The 23,011-nt window shown below is 41.6% G+C and overlaps 1 protein-coding gene across 2 annotated transcripts; it reads left to right on the forward strand.

The window, feature by feature from the left end:
- Nucleotides 1,985-21,732, forward strand: LOC8073249 (cysteine-rich receptor-like protein kinase 15). 2 transcript variants are annotated; one of them, XM_021464202.1, is made up of 7 exons: nt 1,985-3,217; nt 4,851-4,979; nt 18,804-18,940; nt 20,219-20,426; nt 20,499-20,757; nt 20,862-21,015; nt 21,108-21,732. In XM_021464202.1, exons 1-7 carry the CDS (start codon nt 2,260-2,262, stop codon nt 21,477-21,479), a joined length of 2,217 nt encoding a protein of 738 aa, XP_021319877.1. In that variant the 5' UTR covers nt 1,985-2,259; the 3' UTR covers nt 21,480-21,732. The 2 variants fall into 2 exon arrangements, with proteins under 2 accessions (XP_021319877.1, XP_002444104.2); XM_002444059.2 differs by having other exon boundaries at nt 1,987-3,217; nt 20,520-20,757.

Raw genomic sequence — 23,011 nt, forward strand, 5'->3', positions numbered from 1 at the left:
CATGGAGAGGAGGGCACACTTTGTCATTGTCGTCGCTATTGGAGAGGTCGTGAGGTGGCATAGAGGTCAGGGCACACCCACACACACTTGAAAGTCATCGCCACACATCTTTGGCTATTGCTGTGATCCTGCGGCAACGAGTGAGGCCTTGGAGCACACGGAGCCCCTGGTGTCAAGACTAGTGCAAGATCCGACCGCAGGGTAGCCCTAGGCATAAGTCTGGTGGTTGATGTACCACATGACGTGGAAGTGGAGCACGAACATCCGAATGACAACGAACAGCCAAAGAAAATATTCATGTGAACACAAAAAAAGGGAGTATCTAGTTATCTATCGACAGATTTTATATGGTTAAACCTGCGCGACCCGGTAGCACAAATCCTAAAATTAGCACAATCAAACTTACAGAAATCTGACAGCTTTAGTAAAAAAAAATCTATGAATAGATAAATAGCAAAAATCAAAAAATATATATTACATCAATGGTGTGATTTTTTCCTTTGAACAAATCAACGGTTACAAATCATCGAATCCGGCTAGTAAGGGTGGCTAGAGCCTAGCCATCCTTATACAAACGCTCTTACAGCTGTAAGAGCGGTTCAACACCAGCATCACTATTGTCGACACCGCCAACATCACCATTATTATTATCGACACCACCGGCATCATCACCACGTGCTTTAAACATGTCTGAGTATTTGAGACAACAATTGGCCTTCTTTTGCATCGTCTTCTTAGTCATCATCTTTGCCGTCAACAAACATTACTTCACCATGATAAAGTCATACTGTGTAGTTCAGAACAAATCCTCGCCTAGTCAGATGTGATCTGATGTTTCCACATCATAAGTTGCCAAGTGGTTCTTGCAATCTTTGCAGGGACAAATAACTGAACAATTAGCCGTGCTGACAACGTCTTTGTATGATTCACCGTGACTGTCATAAATTTGTCCACCTCATCAGCATAGGCTTACGAGTACCTTGGCAAACCATACATCCAAGTAGCCCTATTCTCCATCTTTGCATAAACAAAAAAATAAAGTAATTACTTGAGAATAAATATTAACAACAATTATTAGCAATAATTGTGTCAGGAATGATTATTAGGCATAATTATTAGCCACAATCAATAAGTAACAATTATTATCTACCATTATTAGCAACAATTATCAGCTATCATTACTAGCAATAATTGTGTTAGAAACGATTATTAGGCATAATTAGTAGAACCAATATCTACCATTATTAGCAACAATTAATATTAGGAACACCTATTAGTTTACCAATAATTATTCATGCCAACCACATTCCAATTTTATGAAAAAAAACAAAAAAGAAAACCCTAGATCTATAGTGCCTTTTCTCTCCGTACATGAAACTACAATTAATCTCCATTAAAATCAAGTTATATCACCAAATTGATGGTGCAAAGTGATGTCTTTACCTAATCTACACTAATAGCATCAAAGATAATCTCCAATTTGGTCAACACAAAGCTCAAGCTCCATGGAAGAGTGAGAAAACCAAAATGTAAATTGCTCACTAACCAACTAATAAAACTTGGATTAGAGGGTGGGAATAGCATTTTCTTACCTTAAACAAGCTCCCCACCAAAAGATTTGAGTTCAAAACCTCCCCCTTAGTAGAGTAATTTTAGGTAGGTGTCCAAGGCCTTCCAAGTCTTTTTTTTACGAGTCGAACTGAGTGGCTCGGGGAGAAAGAAAGATGGACAAGCCACTTATAGCTACGGACCACTGTAGGGACGCCTGGATCACCAACCACCACTACAGTGGTTTGTTATAAGGGCGGCGGTGATCCAGCCGCCCCTACAGTGACACTGCAGGGGTGGCTGGCTTCCTAGTTGCTGGCCCCGCCACGGTAAGAGCGGCTCAAAAGCTGGCCGCCCCTCCATTGGTGAGAGCGTTCTCTTAGTAAGTTTTTTAGGTAGCGGTAGTTGTCAAGATAAAAAGATATTTTACATGCGTACGCCGAAAAGTCCAGACAGCTATTTCCATCCGCATCCGCCGCGCACCATATTCTTACGAAAAGATGTAGCGACGAACAAATGTGTCATATTGACGGCATGACACAAGTTCAGTCTTAGCTTTGGGAATCGAACATCCCATGCACCAAGTCTTCACCATCGGGTTGGTCCGGCATCCATTGGCGTCACAGCGTGCAATCCTCCACTACTGGAATTCCTCCACTACTGCAATCCTCCATCGGCGTCACAGCGTGCAATCCATCGGGTCAGTCTCGGATGAGATTCCTGCAGTGCCGTTTGTCGTCGCCGCACCTCCGGAACACCACCACCATGCCGTCGTCTCCATCCCGTGGCTCTGGCCTGCTCTTCTTCTCCTTAGCCATGGTGGCCTGCCTCTTCACCGTCGTGCTATCCGCGGACAGCGAGTGGACCTGGTTCGACTGCCAATCGTCGTCGACGGCGGCCTCTTCTTCCACCAACAGCACGTTCTGGTCCAACGTCGTCGCGCTCCTGGACGCGCTCCCGTCGGCCGCGGCGCCCACGGGCTTCGCCTCCCTGTCCCTTGGCAACGGCACCGACCGCGCCTTCGTCCGGGGAATCTGCCGCGGCGACTCCACGGCATCGCAGTGCACCACCTACCTCCGGAACGCCGCGCTGAGCATCAGGAGCCACTGCAACAGCACCCGCCGCGCCGCCATCTGGTACGACGACGGCTCCACGGTCACATATCCGGCGCCCATGTTCTGCTTCGTCAGCTACGCCGACACCAACGCGTCGACGGCCCACGAGGACGCGTACTGGCAGGAGTTCCAGAACAGCTTTGTGGTCTCCAACACGGCTGTCTTGGAGACAGCTTACAGCACGCTCATGAGTAGCCTCGCCGCGCGCGTCGTCGTCAACGGCTCCGGCACCGGCACGCCGCCGTCGCCAGCACCGATGTTCGCAACGGGGGCGGCCGTGTATGATCCCACTGCCCCCAACGGCACCATGTATGGGCTGCTGCAGTGCATGAGGGACCGGACGGCGGCGGAGTGCGCCAAGTGCTTGAATGACTCGGTGCAGCAGCTGCCGTCGTGCTGCCGTGGTCACAGGGGCGGGATTGTGATGGGCTACAACTGCTACCTGCGCATGGAGGTGTACCCCTACTATGATCTGGCCCTAGATGGGCCACCGCTTGTTCTAGCTCCAGCTCCAGCTCCAGCTCCCTCGACCTTCAGTGGAGAAAGTCGGCCAGGTGAGCATGTGAACTTGTATGCATACCCGGCACGCTGCCGCGGAAATCACAAATAATTTGAAGTGTGGTAATGTTAATATAAACCTAAAAAAATTTTTAGATTTTGATACTGTAACATTTTTGTTTTTATTTAACAAACATTATCCAATCATGTAGGCTTAAATGATTCATTTTACGATTTACAGACAAACTGTGCAATTAATTTTTATTTTTATCTATATTTAATGCTCTATGCGTGTACCGTAAAATTCGATGTGACGGAAAATCTTGAAAAGTTTTTGGTTTTTTAGATGAACTAAACAAGGCCACGGGCCTAAATGTTAGTGGACGATAATGAGGTGCTTTTATGACATGGATAGCTTGCATGAATATATATATATATATATATATATATATTGCATGTGCAAATAGGTTAACGTGGATTGCTTGCATATCCAGATATAATTCTAGTGAGGTTTAGGATTATAAGAGATATATAAATAATTTTATTACCAATTATGCTCGTCTGTCTTATAGTGGAAGAGGAAAGTAAACTTTTTATACGTCTTGCTTATAAACCTGGCAAGAGAAAAAAAATCAGTGAGCCCTAGTGAACCTTCTTGTCTGATCTAAACTTCACAGCTAGCACCCTATATTCTTGTTGACGAGTTTGTATAGGTTTTGTTCAAAACGTATATGGCAGAAAAAATAAGTTAAATTCTACTGAACGTTGTCTCTGCAAACTTTACACCATATCCTTGTTGACAAGTTCCTATAGATTTTTGTTAGGTACTCCATCCGTCCCCAAAAAAATACAATTAGAACACTATATCATTTTTAGTACATATTATAGATTTCACCGATTATAAATAAGAAAGTATAAATATTCATAATATCAAATAAATACCATTAGATTAATTATGAAATGTACTCATAATAAATTGATTTGGAGCCATAAATGTGAATATTATTTACTAAAAAATAGATCAAATATGAAACACTTAATAAACTGGCATGCATATCATAGTTGCATGGGACAGAGCTAGTACTTTATTTTGAGATACTACTACCTTCAAAAAAATGTAGTTCTAGATGGAAACGTATCCAAAATAATTTCTTTTTGTACTTAGACGTGGAAACCAGACAAACAAAACTCGAATCTATTACATGCACATCTCTGTCACTAACCATGTATCAAGATGACTACGTCTGTTTGCTTGTTTTATAAGCCGTACTTTTTTACTAGTTAGAAGTGTTTTTATCTTGTAATAAATCAGCAAACAGTACTTTCAGTCATGACTTTTAAGACGAACAAGCTCAGTTGCTATTCTCTCTACGCTACAACATAGGGTGAAGATGGCATGGTTCAATATGCATATAATAGGGAGTATGTAACAACAGCAAGTCGCATTCTGTTCTCCCTAAGGCATTGTTCGGTTCAGTTAGAATGGTTGTGTGGAACAATTTTCCCACCAGAAATACTTGCCTAATTCGCATAGCCTTTGATGAGCTAGAATAATTTCTGACCATATTCCCAGCTGCTAACCGACCAAATTAACCCTAATGAAGTAGAGTACGACTAATGCAATGTGCGTGGTGTTGTACGTTCTCAACAAGAAGAAAAGAAAGATAACGACTGCTGGCTGGAACGCAGGGAAAAAGACGTTTGGCGCTACTCTCCCGATCGCTCTCGCTGTTGGAACGGTGCTTGCCGCAGTCCTCGTCGTCGTTGCCATCTTCCTGTGCAGACGAAATAAGGCCAAGCAGAAGCAAAATCCACAAGGTACGCCCATCAGCCCAGGCTCCTATAGCTAATTAAGATCTACGAGTACTTGCCAGCGGTTCATTCGTTAATCTCGGTGCCATGGGAGTCCAAAAGGACTCTCTAATTTTATAATTTTGAAAGGATTTTTTGATTATATATTGCTTTATAAATTATAATGTCGTCTTTCACTATTATTGTACTGCCTGCATAAAGAAAATATAATTCTTATTTTTGAGGAGTCAAATATTTTAAAATTTAACTAAAGTTATATAAACAAGTACTAACTTTAAACTAGTTTAACTATGGAATATAGTAGTAAATCTTGCCGGAGACAGTAAATATTGATATTATTCATTATAAATGTAGTCAAAGTTAATTAAACTAGCTTGACTTGTCTCATATATATTTTGTGGAACGAGAGAGTATACACTGTATACTAGTCCATCGACCTAGGTTAGAATGTTTCACACCCACATCTAATAAAAAACATCTAACACAATATGCATAATACTCTAATTAATCAAAATTAAGTTGTGCAAACTTAAATATCACTGTTTTATATTTTTTTAATCCAAAACCATAGTTTTTGACAACTCCATATATGTCTTTGATGAGCATTTAGTTGAAATGTCAACCTAAGTTATATTGGCTCCGATGCAACACATGTCTCTTATTGATGTTATCAGTCTAGATTTTGAGATTCAAATTTTGATCAAAAATTAGTTTTATAGTTTTTTATCCTTAATTGAGCTAAAATTCTTGTGTCTATAGCATCTTTCGTTAACTCTTTTATTTGTTATTTAAAAAAGATTTTAAGCTGTACTGCATTCTTAAATAATTTGACAACAAATATGGTCATTTTAACCTGCACGACATTGCTCAAGTTCAGTGGTAGAGCTTAAAGTGATGTCTAGGGTAATGTAATAATGCTAACATTAAGAGGATACTAATAATTAAGCCTTATAATCATTGTTTATTTTAAATAAACCTTAAAAGCTACAAGTTCATAGTTTTCTCAAGACATTATTTTTTCTTATTAAAGAATTATGTGTGTAGTAGTATTGATTTATCATAAAATATATAAAGTACTTATTTTATTATTATTGAAATTATATATATATATATATATGCATTGATCGCGCATTCATGTGTATTTGATCTAGCACATGTATGTTTACTTTATTCAATTTAAACACCTTTTTTTGGTAATAGTAGGAATTGATAATTTTTATATGTGAGGGAGAATTTAAGGTCTTGTCGTAATGATATAGTAGTGATAATAATTAAGATGTAAATTTGAGAAGTTACTTAGATTATCTTTCAAAATGGTAGGTAGGCAATTAGATGGAAGTTAAGGGGATTACTTTGTACTATGTTTCATAATATCATAGGGCTTGTATTTTCGCTCTCATGACTTCAAAAAACATAGTGTGTAGAAGCCTCGCAACACTGCCACCACAGATCCCATAGGTTGACTAAAAAGTCATGGCTAAAAGTACTATTCGGTAATTTATTATGAGAGAAAAACATTGTTGATTGACTGACAGATTTAGCAGATAAACTCAAGCAAATAGACTCTTTGTACACCATTTCCTAGCACTATGACATAGCCCCAAGATCTCCTTTTGCCAAGCCACCACTATACTAAAAAATTATCGACTATATGCGAAAGGGTCTGTGGTCTAGTGGTATGGTATTTCAGTAAGACACTATCCATTAGGATTAAAACCCTGGTGTCACACATTTTTTCTAGATTTTTTCTAGAAAAAGCAGGATACACACACGTGAGCGTTTGGTGGTACTGCACATTTCCTGCACATTGGGGAACGAGATCCTCTGCAGTCGGGGGCAGCAACTGCTCCCTACAGTTAGAGGCATCCACGCCGTTCATCGAAATCAAACGGCCACTGACTCGTAGCGTTTTTTTGCCCCTGAGTCTACCGCAGTGTTTTTTTTGCCCGTGAGTCTTCTGAGTACTGCTGCCTTGTTTAGTCCCAAGAAATTTTATAAAAAATTTCAGATTTTTTATTATATTAAATCTTACGATATACTCCCTCCGTCCCAAAATAAGTGTCGCTTGCGCTTTCCAAGAAATAAGTTTAACTAAATATATAATAAAAAATATTAATATTTATAGTACACAATTAGTATCATTGGAAAGATCTTTAATTCTAGTTTTTTAACAAATTTATTTAGAGATAAAAATATTGCACGTATTTTTCACAAATCGAGTCAAACTTGTGACACGAAAACCTAAAACGACACTCTTTTTGGGACGGAGAGAGTATATATGAAGCATTAAATATAGATTAAAAAATAATTAATTACATAGTTTGTTTATAATTTGCGAGATAAATTTTTTGAGTCTAGTTAAGGTTCCGTTCGCTTGTCTTATAAGCCGTACTTTTTCTGTCACTCAACAATATTTTTTCTCTCACAATAAATCAGCGAACATTACTCTCAGCCATGGCTTTTCAGATAAGCTGTACATGACTGAATAATATTTGTCAAATACAAACGAAAGTGTTACAGTATCCAATCATGCACTAACCTGTCAGTTGGTCTCAAAAGCCATGGCTGAAAGTACTGTTTGCTGATTTATTGTGAAAGAAAAACACTGCTGTCTGACGAAAAAATACAACTTATAAGACAAGCGAATGGAGCCAACTAGGCTCAAAAAATTCGTCTCGTAAATTACAGATAAACTGTGCAATTAGTTATTTTTAAGTTATATTTAATGCTTTATATATGTGTTGCAAAATTCGATGTTATGAAAAATCTCAAAAAATATCGTAAAATTTCTTAGGAACTAAACAAGGCCTAAAGAGCATACGTGTCTCGCGCCAAAAACGCCAGCAACAACGTTGTGTTGGTTAGCCAAGGCTCAGCGGCGCTTGGAAGACTCAGCCACTCGGGTCTTGTTTAGTTCGCAAAATTTTTTAGATTTGACTATTATAGTATTTTCATCTGTATTTGATAATTATTGTCTAATTATGAACTAATTAGGCTCAAAAGATTTGTCTCGTAAATTACAGACATACTGTGCAACTAATTTTTGTTTTCGACTATATTAATATTTCATGCATATATTCAAAGATTTAATATAATAAAAAATCTTAAAAAAATTTGAGATTTTGAAGCAAACTAAACAAAGGCCTTGTTTAGTTAAAAAAACTGAAAAGTTTTTTAAACTGTAGCACTTTCGTTTGTTTGTGGTAAATTTTGTTCAATCATAGACTAACTAAGATCAAAAGATTCGTCTCTCAATTTACAGTCAAACTGTGTGATTAGTTTTTATTTTCGTCTATATTTAATGCTTCATGCATGTGTTGCAAGATTCGATGTGACAGGAAATTTTGAAAACTTTTTGAATTTCGGGATGAACTAAACAAGGCCAAAGCCGCAAACAAAGCGTTGGGAGTCAATTGCCGTTCGATACTCCTGACTGCAGGGAGCAGTCGCTGCCCCTAACTGCAGAGGATCTCGTTCCCACATTGGAGGTTAGAGAGTCTCCCAATCTCTTCTTTAATAGGGTACACGCTCGCATACTTTCAGTGATACGGTGCTTTTCCCACGTACTAGAAGCCTTCTTTGTGTGCATACGGACACGCACGTGTGTATGTGCGTGTAGAATTTATAGATTGCGTGCCTTTAAGTTGTACCAAATCAAAAAAGAATCTCGGCTACACCATGAAGTCCACAATACCGAGTTTCACTGCTAACGAAGTCAACATCGCAATTGCTTGCCTCACAGGCTAGGCCACGATCAGCACCGGCACAACATCTTCTCCACTTGCGGCATATTTCAACAATGTCCCACATGGAAGAAGTATCCCTAGCTAGTCTTGTTGGGCCAGCTGCTAGATAGTGGCGAACGCAGGATTTGACCAAGACTAGGGCCAAATTCTGGTGGCTAAATCCTAGTGGCCAAAATCCAAAAGCTACAACCTATAATATAAACATAGTTTATAGGACCATATATATACACATGTATATCACAGAAAATAAAAATTCTAAAATAAAGTTTGCAAATCCAGATAAATTCTTGAACTATATAATTAATAGTACAATACAATAACTAAGAAATATCAATGAACATTGAAAAATAAATACCTAATGTCTAGTGAAGATTTGTTGCATTCGCCTTTTCCACCTCCATGTCCTCAATAACAACTCCTAGTTTGGACAAGACGTAACAGTTAATAAGAACAGGGACAACCAAAAACTTAATCTGTACCTTGAGACTGCAGTGTAGGAGCTCGGACGTTTTGCTGTTTTGATGCTGCGTATGGAGTAGCTTGTTGTTCGGCATCTCCTTGGTGCTTAGGAACAACTCGAGAGAAATATGAAACTAAAGTCCTTGTCCTCTTCATCTTGTACACTCTAATGAGAAACTAGAATCAAAAGGGTCAAAACTAGAAACTTGAAAATTTGAAAAATTTGGAATCAAAATTAGTTTCAGATCCAACCTAACAATGAAGCTTACTCAGCCTCAGATTCTCTTCTCCAGTGGCCTGCTCTTCTCGGCAACAGGCGGGCGCCCGGCGCCTGACTGAGGCAGAACTGCACCGGCACGCCGCCGTGGACTGCCTAGATTGGAGGGGGCACCTCAGCAGGGCCGCAGGGGACAACGCCGTGGAGCCGAAGCACGGGAACAAGCAGGATTGGAGAGGAGGGCCGGAGGGGGCGAGACGGCGAGTGGTGGATGCCGACAGCCGGCGCCTGGCTCTTGGAAGCGTGGGCGACAGGCGAGGGCCGAGGGCAGTCCTGGGTGAGGGGCAGGCGAGGCCGCGAGGGAAGGTCGGGGTGCGGCGGCAGTCACAACTCGCGAGTCGCTAGCGATGGAAGAGCGTTGTGTTGTCTACTTTTGTATTCCCTGGATACTCTTTCCATGGGCAGTTGTGCTTCATGTGTTGGGCCACTTCTTGGGCTAAAACTGATGACCTGCTCTCTGGAAACTTGGGCCGCAACTAGGGCCATGGCCTAGGCTGCCATAGTGTTGGGTCCGCCCTGCTGCTAGGTGTGATGCCGCTTCATCTTCTTATCTTGTCCCACATCGCATCATTTGCTGCCAATTAGGAGCAACCATTGCATTCTACTGCTAGCAGCTTAGACAACACTCGAATGACACGCTAGTGGCTACCACGCACGTCAATCGTGAACTAGCCTTCCAAAAGAAACACCACCAAATGCATCCGTCTTATGCAATCGTTAAGCATCGCCTCGCGTGCTGTAGCTCCCGCGCGCCGCACAACTACTGGTTGCCTGACAATCCTTTGTGCCAGAACTTATCACTAGAAGCACTTACCTTGTGCCAGAGCATGCAATGACCATCATACGTCCACATTTCATTAAGCTTGACCTTAACTAGTGGGCCTCCCTCTGCGCAAGTCACCATTAGGCTGTGAAAGTTTAGATTAACAAGTGTCGTGCCCTTGGCACACTCGGTTACGTGTTAATATAGGCTGGGGAATAGCCCCCACGGCGGTGGCATGTACAAGATAGGTTTACAACTGCTTACATGCAACCACTGATTACCTGCATAGAATACATCTATATCTATATATAATTTAGGCTATAATCTAGGAACTGATAGATACAACGAACCTAGACTAGAGGTGAGAGCTTTATCGCTTAACACCCCCTTCTCACCCCTTCTCAATCTTAGCCACTAACAAGGTTGAGATTGTTTCTAAAGGCTATCAACTTCACTCGTGGCAATGCTTGGTAAACCCATCTGCAATCTGATCGTCCGTGCTTATGAACCGAATGTCAAGCAACCTTTGTGCAACTCTTTCTCAGACAAAATGGAAGTCAATTTCAATATGATTCATCCTGGCATGGAAAACCAGATTAGCAGATAAGTAGGTAGCACCAATTTTATCACACCACAAGCGAGCAGTAGGAGAATGTGCCATGTCAAGTTCCGTCAACAACTATTGAACCCAAATCATTTCTGTTATTGCATTAGCCAGCGATTTATACTCGGCTTATGTACTAGATCTTGAGACTGTTGGTTGTTTCTTAGTGCTCTAGGAAACTAGATTGTCACCAAGATAAATAGCAAAGCCTTCGGTGGATCTTCTATCATTCACACAACCAGCCTAATCGGCATCAGAGAACCCATTCATTGTCATGGACTTTGATCTCCCAATTTTCAGTCCTAGACTCAGTTCCCTGCACATAGCGAAGTATGTGTTTGACTGCACTCCAGGGAACCATTGTAGGTGCATGAAGGAATTGCCACACCTTGTTCACGGCAAAGGCTATATCTGATCTTGTGAGGGTTAAGTACTGTAATGCACCGACCATGCTTCTGTACTTTGTGCTATCTTCAACTCCAAGAGCAGCACCCTCTACGGTACTTAACTTTTATGTTCTAGAAGGAGGTGTATCTATAGCTTTACACTTACTCATTCTAGATCTGAATAGAATATCAGTAGCATATCTCTGTTGACTAAGCACTAGCCCATCCTGAGTTCTTCTGACTTCAATTCCTAGGAAATAGTGCAAGTCACCTAGATCCTTTAGAGAAAAATCCTTTTGCAGATCACTGAGCAGTGCTCTAGTTGCCTCTAGCGATGAGCTTGCAACTATTATATCATCCACATATACCAATATGAACATATTGTACTGACCCTTGTTATAATAAAATAAGGAAGTATCACCTTTCAGTGGAACAAAACCCAAGGACTCTAGCTTTGCACTGAGCCGAGCATACCAAGCTCGTGGAGCTTGTTTTAATCCATATAACGCCTTGTCAAGTTTACAGTCATGCTGTGGATGCTCCTTGTCCTCATATCCTGGTGGCTGATACATATACACCTCCTCACCTAGAACTCCATGCAGAAAGGCATTTTGAACATCTAGCAGTCGAAGACTCCAGCCCTTCATCACTGCAACTGATAGTATCAATCAAATGGTGGCTACTTTTACCACTGGATTGAAGGTATCTTCATAATCTATTCCATACCTTTGTTTGTATCCTTTCGCCACCAGTCGAGCCTTATGCCAATCAATAGAACCATCAGCACAACGCTTCACTTTGTACACCCATTTGCACCCTATGATATTTTACCTTTGGGAACTGGTATGAGATGCCAAGTCTTGTTCCTCATCAGTGCCTGATGCTCTGCATCCATTGCTGACACCCAATTGGAGTTTGCAAGAGCTTCACTTATACTGCTTGGTTCTTCTGAACTTGTTGTAGCAGCCATACACCATCGAATGTCCCATCAGTATACTGTCTGGGCTTGAAAATTCCTTGTTGTGATCTCGTAGTGGGACTTGGAGGTTGCGGTTTAGATGAGAGCATAGGGATGGTCATAGTAGGCTCGGGCACATCGGATCCAGGCAGTGGTACCCCGATCCCCTCGCTGTATCAGCCTCGGATTCTCAACTGGAAGAGGACGAACCGAGTTGCTTCCCCTCGATCGAATAAGGGTGCACAGCCACAGACACAGCATGAGGCGATTGCGCCATCTGTGTCGTAGAAGATCTGGGTGATGAGGAATTAGCAGCGCTGATTGGTGCGACCGGCACCTGCTGACGCTAGGATCCTGAGTCGGCTCTTGCAGGTGGATCGCCATTGGAGTGCGCATGCCACCTCGCAAGGGAACACATGCGGTAAGAGTGGTCTGCAGCACCGTGTTCACTGCTGCAATCGCTAGCTGCTATGAAATTGTTTTCTGTGAACTGTAAAACAAAACTATAGAGGCAACATTAGTAGGCGTAGAAGAAGTCATATGTTGATCATGTATGTGCGCATCTCCGAATGACATTGATGGATTGAGAAGGATGTTAGGGGAGCACTTGGAGTTTAGCACGCAACCGTGCCCCTGCGTTGGCATGTGGTTGTGAAAAAGGATACACTATTTCATCAAAAACAACATTGCGAGAAATATAGACTCGGCCAACACTTAGATCTAGGCATTTAAAACCCTTATGAGAGTTACTATACCCTATAAACACACAACACTTGGAGCGAAATTGGAGCTTGCGTGTGTTGTAGGCTCTTAGGTTTGGCCACATGGCGCAGTCAAAGGTACGAAGAAATGAATAGTCTGGTTCTTACCCATATAGGCGATGGAGGGGTGTATCATTATCAATAACTTTAGATGGTAAGCGATTGATAAGAAAAATAGTAGTCTAGAATGCTTCATCCAAGAATTTGAGTGGCATTGATGCATGAGGTAACAAGGTGATTCCCATTTCTACTTTATGCATGTGTTTGCATTCCACAACTCCATTTTGCTGATGAGCATGTGGACAGGAAATGATATGATGTATGCCAACACGCTTGAAAAAAGAATTCAAGGATTGGTACTCCCCTCCCTAATCGGTTTGTATGGCTTGACATTTTTTATCAAATTAGCGCTCAACTAAGTTCTGAAAGTCTCAAAAGCACTGAAACACTGCTGATTTGTGGGGAATCAAATAGATCCAAATGAATTTCAAGTAGTCATCAACAAAACTCAAATAATAACGGAATCTTCCCATAGAAGATTGTGCAGGTCCTCAAACATTAGAAAAGATAAGATCCAAAGCACCAGTAGACACACTAGTTGACTTTGGATAGAGAAATTGATGACTTTTGCCCTATTGACAAGCATCACACACATGTTTATTGTTCTCATCCAAAATAAAAGGAAGTTTATGATGACTAAGGACTCATTGTGGAGGAAGACGGTTTGATGACACCAAGTGCTTGTTTATTCAGTGATGACCTACTCGGGATAGGATAGAGGCCTCCTTCAACCTGGCCTCTGAGGAGGATGTTCTTGTTCACCGCCTATTTTATAAGAAAATGGTCAGGATGAAACTCAACAAAGACATTATTGTCTCATGTGAGGCGATTAACTGATACTAAACTTTTGCTACCATTAGGAACATGAAGTATTTCAAATGAATCTTATGTGATAGAATTGCATAATACTATGACCAACATGTGAAATCTTCATACCTGAGCCATTAGCGGTGTGGACATGATCGCCACTGTGATACCTGTCGTGGATGGAAAGCTTGTCCAGTTCACTAGTGATATGATCAGTAGCTCTGGAGTCTATATACCAATTGGTATATACTTTGATGTCAATGTGGCGGCAGAGGCACACTTCTGTGGTGGTCCGGTGAAGGACCAACTGAACCTCTTGAAGCAGCGGTACGTAGGGTGACCCCCCTTCTTGCAGACCTGACAGAACAGGCCCTGCTAGAAGGGAGTCCGATCTTTGTTGGTGTTGTTGTTCCATCCACCCTTCTAGTTCAGATTGCCGCCAGCAGATCTAGATCCATTGCAAAGACCATTCTGACCTCCACCACCACAGCCACCAAGAGATGCAAGATTCACCGAGGATTGGGATCCTCCACTGCGCAATTCAAGTTGTTGCTCAAGACTAATCATCTAAGTGTAGAGCTCACCAGGAGTTATGGGTTCGACTCTAGCGGCCACCACAGTCACCACAACATCAAAGTCTTCATCGAGACCATTCGGGATGTAGGGCGTGAGATCATCATCCTCCAGGCGATGGCCCGCTGATGCCATCTCGTTAGCAAGTGTTTTCATCTTGGAGTAATCGCCGCGATGGTGGATGTGCCCTTGGACGCATTGGCCAAGGCCATCCTGGTACTGATGATCTTCTCATGCGACTACGAGGCAAAGAAGGATTCTATGCCTGCCCATTCATCGGACGCTGTAGCCGTGGTGGACACTTGTAGAAGAATATCCTTTGAAAGGGAGATGAGTAGATAACTCAGGACCTGTTGGTCCTTGGCTACCCACGCGGTGTACTCCTTGTTCAGGATCGCTGACACCTTATCATCTTCTCCCTCCTTCGACAAAAACTTGGACGAAGCCGCCGCATTGTCAGTAATGAACTCATAGACCTCCGCTCCTCAGATTGAGGAGAGCACTTGCGCACGCCACAACAGCCAGTTGCTATGAGTTAATTTCTCACAAACAGGGAGAAAACCTAGCAAGGTGAGGAAATTGTGTTGGGCTGAGGAAGAGGAAGACATGGTGCAATTCTATAGGGAAGAAATGCTCTGGTACTATGTGAAAGTTTAGATTAACAAGTGTCGTGCCCTTGGCACACTCAGTTACATGTTAATATAGGCCGGGGAATAGCCCCCACGGCGGTGGCATGTACAAGGTAGGTTTACAACTGATTACATGCAACCATTGATTACATGCATAGAATACATCTATATCTATAATTTAGGCTATAATGTAGGAACTGATGGATAAAAACAACCTAGACTAGAGGTGAGAGCTTTATCGCTTAACATAGGCAACTCTCCCTACAACCACCACCATAATCCATAGCATACCACAACTGTCACGCATTGTGTTCGTCCAACCCTTATGTAACTGTAAGGAACCATGACACCTAAGGGGTGCTACCCTAGAACCTATCGTCGATGCCGGTTCAAGATCCCATGTGGCAGCGACGAGGGGGATCATCACTACCAGTTGAGCCGGTTCAAAACCCCACCACTTCAAGCTTCGTACATTCATTCCCTAACCACTCTTTCCATAACACACTTGTTTTCATTTTGGATATTCATCCTTCCCTTTTTATGTTCATTTAGCTTTGGAATAAGTATTTGACAATCTAAACAAATTTAAATGAAAAGTTATCAATTACTAAGTTTTATAATTTTTTAAGATCTACAACTTTGATTTTGGTCATTTCTTCATATAAGGTCATTCGAAGAGTTAATTTTTAAATATGAGAAATTTAAATGTATTTTTTTATGGATAGATGTTTTGATTGAAAACATTGTCAATTACAAAGATTTGTAGTTTGTTGAGACCTACATCTTTTGTTTTGTTCGTTCCTCCATTTGAGGTCATTTGAAAAATTTAAATTTCAAATGTGATCAAAATGAAAATGTGATTTTCCTTGGTCTCCATCTGAGTATGTTTAAAAAAATTTGAATTTTAAATGTTAGAAATTAAAACATATTTTTGTCAGATAGATGATCTCAAATAAAAAATTTGTCAACTACAAAGCTACAAAACTTTTTGAGATATAAAACTTTTCAAACGTGAGAAACTAAAACATAATTCTCCATCTGAAACATAATTCCCCTTCCCTAGACTACACACTCATTTGTGACTATACAACATTGATTCCTTTGGTATGAACTCTATAAAATCTTGTGACGTATATTTTGGCAGAAAAATAATTTTAAATAAAAAATTGTGAACTATAAAGTTGTAGATCTCCTCGAGTTCTACAACTTTTGTACAAAGTTCGTCCTCATCGAACATTGTATATGAGAAAGTTATAAAGTTTTTCGTGAAGTGTGTCAGTGCTGAGTAATATATCTTGAACCGACAATTTTGACCCTAGTACCACTGCTGATTCAAGCCACGAACTAGGCAGTGAAGAGTTATTATGGTTGGTTTCAAAGCAATCAACAGTAATGGACCGACAATGAGTGTCAATTCTGTAGTAGTGGGGGATGAACTGGGATTTCTAAAAACCAAACTAAACTTGACCTCTAATTCCTACTTATCAAACCTATGCAATAAATCTATCTATATATGTGCAACTAGGTTATGCTAATTGTTGCAATCTCTACTGCAAAAGAGTTATGAAAACTAGATTCTAGTCTTATATACTAGCCTTGCATGCTAAACTAGAAATATAAGCATACAACCTAGATACATATTAAAAACGTAGAAGCTTAAATGGTAGAGAATGGAAGCTCCTGATGATGACTCTTGTTTTTTACCAAGATATCAAGAAGCTCAATCTTCCCCAAGTCCATGTTAGAGCCTCTCACAAGGGCCAACTTTTTGGTCGGATAACTCCATGGAGCCTGCGGGCTTCCCCATGCGGATATGGGCCTTCGCTATGCCTTCTCCTAGACCACTCCCCATTAGTATCGTGTTTCTAGCCAAAACATCATGGGTCACACATCACCTTTCATACACGCCTGATGGCCTCTCCACATGATGGAGGGTCACGCAAGACTTTAAGCCCCTAGTGTACAAGCGATGGTGTGCGCAAGCATCGAGTGGCAAAGAGGTATGCAACCCTTACTAAACACTAAGCCTAAGCCTAGAGCAAAGCGCCAATGCAATGGTCTAACTAGCCTAAGGACTTCACATAGCACTACACTAATCGCCTAACCTTTCCTTACGCAATTAGGGTGGCTAGAGAACTTGGAATGGTGTTTGAACAACATACTTTGTCACGCCTAAAGGAGTTGTCCAAAGGGGTATTTATAGCCCTAAGGGGCAAAACTAACTGTTGGGCTTGGTCTGTGGATTCTATAGGAGTACCGGATAATTCCAGTGCCTTGCTACATCAGTTAGCCATTGAAAACTAGACATTGGATCAACTGAGCATTTGGAGTCTTTTCTATGGTTCACACAAGAAGATTCTATTGACTCCAAATATTCTCTGTAGGGCCTTAAGCGAGTGACCTTTTCTTCATTGGTCCTCACCTACTAGTCATGGGACAACTCCAATGATACATTCTTTCTATAGAACTATCTATGTAGCATATATTTCTTCAGTACGTGCTCCCTTGCTTCCACCACCAGAGTTTTCTAGTGGGTGCTCATACCCTGCATGGTACCACACTAGATGGGCCCTTGTGGGGCAACACTGGATACTTGTGATGTCCTCGGAACAATAGGTTTGACTTGTTTTCTCCCTGTCTTCATGTTTGGCCTTCTTCCACTAGGAAATTTGGACTTCTTGCATATCTTGTAGGTTCTCAACAACAACAACAACAACAACAACAATAATAATAATAATGTCTTGCTTGAGGTGTTGATCATTTTTCATCTTCATGTTTCCTAAGTCTAATAAGCTAACCTTTCATTCATTAGAACTTAAACCCTGTATACTAGCAAAAAATTATTGACCTAAATGATCATGTTGTCAATCAACCACCAAAGTGAACTATGGCCCATGCTAGGTACCAATTTTCTTACACCTTCTACACACGAGCCCATAGTGCAAACTTAGTTGTCTCGCCAAGACTGATAGGTCTCCATTCATTGGCTTGTGCTGCTAGCCTCCATCATGCGAACACCACAGAATCGACCTTTGAAGCACATCTCCATGCCATGGGCCAAAACTTGTACTAGATTTGGATGATGGTCACATATTTGAGTGGTTGTGCCCTCGTGTCGACCTTGCTAGGTGAGAGTAGAGATCTCGACCACCGTCATCCATGACTTTTTGTTATGTTTTCTCGTGAAGACATAATAGTTCCAAAGCCAAACAAAAAGTTAGGATAGGGCTCCACAATGTCAAGATTGGTCACCAACCAAGAGTGACATAGGTGTAAAGAAAGCATTGTCCCTTACCTTCACTAACATGTGGGACCCATGTGTAAGTGGGTTGAAAATTTTTTTGTTCGTCCTCTCCCTCTCGCCTCTTGGTACCTCGCTACCCCCCACCCACCTTCCCACATCACCCTGCATGCTCTCTCTCTTTCTTTCTCTCTCCCTCTCCATATTCAACAATTGTAGCCTTGGCACAACATTGGCTTGGTGGTCTACATACAACCTCTATGACATAGGTGAGTACACCTGGAAGCAGACGTTGGGTGCTGCCCTTTCTATAGTTGATGGGAGTTGTTTTCTCAATTGGGGAAATTTTTTAAGGAAAGGGAGTCTTTCTCAATCTACTAGATCGTGTTTTTGTCCCATACATCCTTAAATCATAGAATTTAGGGAAAATGATATTTCATTTCTCAATATGATAGGCATGCTCTGACTAGATTCCACTTAATAATAATGTCATCCTCTCACCAGAATTTGACTATATTCAGTTGATCTTTTCCTTATGGATATATATGTTGTTTCTTTTGTGACAGACAATAGTATTAGCAAAGAAGAGGATATGGAATATTTTGAGTCCGAGCGACTTAATCTAGTTGCGATAAGAGCTGCAACAAACAATTTCTCAGATGAAAACAAACTTGGAGAGGGAGGTTTTGGAGAAGTATTCAAGGTACATTTTCCTCTATATATAAACATAATGCAATGTTACAACATACTAGGTACTTTCAGTCATGATGCACTATTATCGTCAAATTGGCAATGCAAACTGTGCAGTACTAGAGTGTCAGGCTGTCACTTTAACTAAAATGCACAATCATAATATATGACTGATCTATCGAAAAATGGTGAAACCGGGTTCTTTGCTTTTTTAGAGTTCAAGGGCATTGCCCGTGCATTAGCATTACCAAAAACCAACAGATATAGCGTTCATTACATCGTGAAAACCTTAAAGCAAAGTACCTTAAAGCATAACTGAAAAAAAAAACTAATACTGAGAAAGCACGCTGAGCTAAAGACCAGAGATTACATCCCCCAAACATCAAACTTAGACAAATTGACCCATTTCCTCTCTAACATCACCTGCTCCAGATTAGCGCCATCCATCAGCAAAGCTTCAGCTTCCTCAGGTACATTTGTGCTCTTCTGGTCATTCGCAGTTTGGAATAGGAACCTCTCCAATTTGTTACTCACTTGATATCAACCAGGTAACCTGTGAGGTCTTGTGGATAGACTCTTCATCTTCTCCAGCCGTATCAAGAACTCCTCCTGTTTCTCTTTTGGACAGAGCACACACCAGCTTTGTATCATGGCTATTACCTTCAATAACAGCACTCGGCCATCCTTCCACAACAGCCCCTAAAAGCATAGAATATTCCTCAGTTTCGCCATTCCACAGCCCCCACAGGGCAGCAACACTACTAAAAATTTCTTATTGCTCAGCCCCATGGTACCTAAAGATACAAAATCTGTGCCGACCTCCCTATCCAAAATCTGAGACATATAGCTCCACAATTGTCTAGCTACTACACACTCAAAGAAAAGGTGTACCTGGTTCAGTCTCTCAGAATAGAACAGACAAAGACTGGTCATGTACCTTTCTCTAATACTCAAATTATCTCTATTTTTAGTAACTTATTCTTAGAAAACAGCCAAAGAAACAAGTGAACCCTAGGAGGAATCTTAAGACTCCAGACTGCAGGCACTGCACATACAATGGAACGGCACCCCTAAAATTAATAATTTTGTACAAAGACTGGGAAGAGTAAACACCTTTACAGTTAAACTGCCAAATCAAAGAATCCTCCTCTTTAGCAAAACTAATAGTAGAGACTAATTGAACTAACTCTATCCAAAGATTCATAAGTCTGTCATTTACACACCTCCTAAAAGTATATTTGAGATTACACCCATCCCAAAGAGTACCCACTGGGTTCTTTGCTTTGTGCAGGGTACGTTACAGGACGGGGAAGAGATAGCTGTGAAGAGGCTTTCACAGAATTCCTCACAGGGTTTCCACGAGCTTAAGAATGAACTCGTGCTGGCTGCCAAACTCAAACACAGGAATCTGGTGCAGCTCCTGGGGGTGTGCCTGCAAGAAGAGAAGCTACTCATTTATGAGTACATGCCCAACAGAAGCTTAGATACCTTCCTTCTCGGTATACATCAAACATTCAAAGTACGTACTGTTCAAATTCAAGTAAGAGAACTCACATGGATTATTGATTTAGTCTCTTGTTGTGAACATGCAGATCCAGTGAGACGGCAGCAGCTGGATTGGAGCAAGAGGTTTGCCATCATCTGCGGTATTGCACGGGGACTTCTCTACCTCCACGTGGAGTCCCGCCTGAAGGTCATCCACAGAGATCTGAAGCCGAGCAATGTGTTGCTCGATGCAGACATGAACCCTAAAATTTCAGACTTCGGCATCGCCAGAGCTTTCCATGGAGACCAATCTAGGGATATAACAAGACAACCTGTCGGAACCCTGTATGTCCCCAAGTTCTAACAGAGTGTGCCAATCGATATAATTAGTCAATAAGCTCGATTAATTCTTAGTTTCTGATCTTGATAGCACATGTTGATGCATGCAGCGGGTACATGTCTCCGGAGTATGCCTACTGGGGGCACGTCTCCTCCAAGTCAGACATGTTCAGCTTCGGTGTTATAGTCCTGGAGATGGTGACCGGCCGAAGGAACAACAGTGCATATGACTCTGAAATAGACTCCGTGTCTGTGCTGAGCCATGTAAGTGTGCGATGTTGCTAAGAATGATTTTTCCCGTGTCCCATGTATTTCTTCACATACATACTCGTCTATGAAATCAATGGTCTGTGCAGGTCTGGGAGAAGTGGAGAGCAGGTTCGACAGCAGATGTGGTTGACCCATTGCTGGCCGAGTCAGGGTACCCGGAAACTGAGGTCCTCAACTGCATTGAGGTCGGGCTCCTATGTGTCCAGGAGAACCCGGCCGATCGGCCGGACGCTTCTGCTGTGGTGCTTATGCTCAGCAGTCCGACCTCTACTTCCGATGACAGGCGAACCCCGTCCAGGCCAGCCTTCGCCTTCAGCTCCGGCTTCCCTGCTGCTGCCTCAGGTGGCCCAGCAGCCGGTTCTTGGAGTTCTGACAGTGTGCTGATTGGCGATCAGCAGCGCTCAACGGCCGCGGTTTCGGAGAACGAGATGTCCATCTCAGAGCTTCAGCCGAGGTAGATTTGTGTGCAGCACAGGGTGCAGAGCACAAGCCACAAGCTGAGCTCAGTTCAGCCTAAAATTAATCTCATGGATGTTAATTGAAGTGAGTAGTACGTACCAAGTTTACTTCAAAGGCATGGCCAAAGGTAAACCATAGTATGGTAAAGAGAAAAAAAACAGAGAAATTTTGGTGCCCATGAAACCGTTATGTGCCAAATTATAAAGATCGTCCAACTCATTTGATCCAGCGGCTTTACGTTGTCAACCATCACTCCATGATCAGTCCCAACGCCTCTTTTTTTTTTTTTTGACTGAACTGGAGGGGCCGGAGCCCCTGCAGATTTATTGATAGAGTTTTGGAAAGCAAGTACAAAATACAAAAAACAAAAAGCAAGTATTAAACAGGTACTATTCCTTCTCCTCTCTTAAGGAATAAAGAAAGAATTAAAGAAGATCTTTCCCACTAAAATATCAACTACAGACTTTGAATCCATTGATCAAATAGGTGTGCTAGACTTGATTTAACTCTTAGAGAAATCAGCTTTATTTCTATGGAGAAGTGTTCCTTGCAATCTTGTGTGGTCCACTGATTGTTGCTGAAGACCATTTCATTTCTGGCTTTCCAAATCGTCCAGGTCAAGTCCCAACGCCTCTTCTGTATATTTGCATCAAATCATCAAGAATAAAAGGAATGCAACTATTTTAAAATAAGGTAGGGCGTCGATTGATGGACATGTCCAACGGTAGTCCACCGAACGCTCCTCCGACGCGCACAGCCTAAAACTTGCTCACGATAGTTGCTGACGTCACCACTGCGTCCGACACCGACGCTCTGCTCAGAAGAGTGGCACTAATGTCTAATGAGTGTTTCTCAGTGAGGAAAACTCCTGTAAAACTCTCGCAAATTCTCCAGAACTTTCTTCTAGCGTAATAGAGAATATGCATTTCATTTTCTCAAAAGCGTCGAATCCCATCTCGCAAGCTCGGTGGAAAAGAGAGGATCTCAATCCCCTCTCTACCCTTCAAACACCACCTCCTTCTCAAAGTGTGCCAACACTGCCAAGTGTGTACAATCGCGTGCAAGTGTGTTAGTATTTTCACAATATTTTTTTTGAAGGAGTTAAGTTAGCTCATTAGGATTTAAAAATATGCACATGAATAATGTCACCTAGTGGCACTCGATAGATCGCTTAGCCAAAGAATTTCCCTCTTTATAGTACGGTTATCTATCCTAAACGTGATCACACCCTCTATGGTGTCTTCAACAAAACTAAAACTCTAAGCAATACCTTTGCCTTGATCTTCATAGAGTTCTGTTTTTCTCTTTCTTCTATTCCAAGTTGAGCATTTGATCATCTTGTGGTCATCACCATCATCACCATGATCATATATCAACCTCATCTAAACTACACACTTAGCATAGAGGTTAGTACTTTGAATTTTATCAATTATACAAAACCAAACTAGGGCTTCCACTCGTCCCACAAGAGACACAAAGAGCAACTCTAGTAGAGGTAAGGTATGACAACGCCGGTTGGTCTAGCCGGATT

This window comes from Sorghum bicolor, chromosome 7, assembly GCF_000003195.3.
Source record: "Sorghum bicolor cultivar BTx623 chromosome 7, Sorghum_bicolor_NCBIv3, whole genome shotgun sequence".
Lineage (NCBI taxonomy): Eukaryota > Viridiplantae > Streptophyta > Magnoliopsida > Poales > Poaceae > Sorghum > Sorghum bicolor.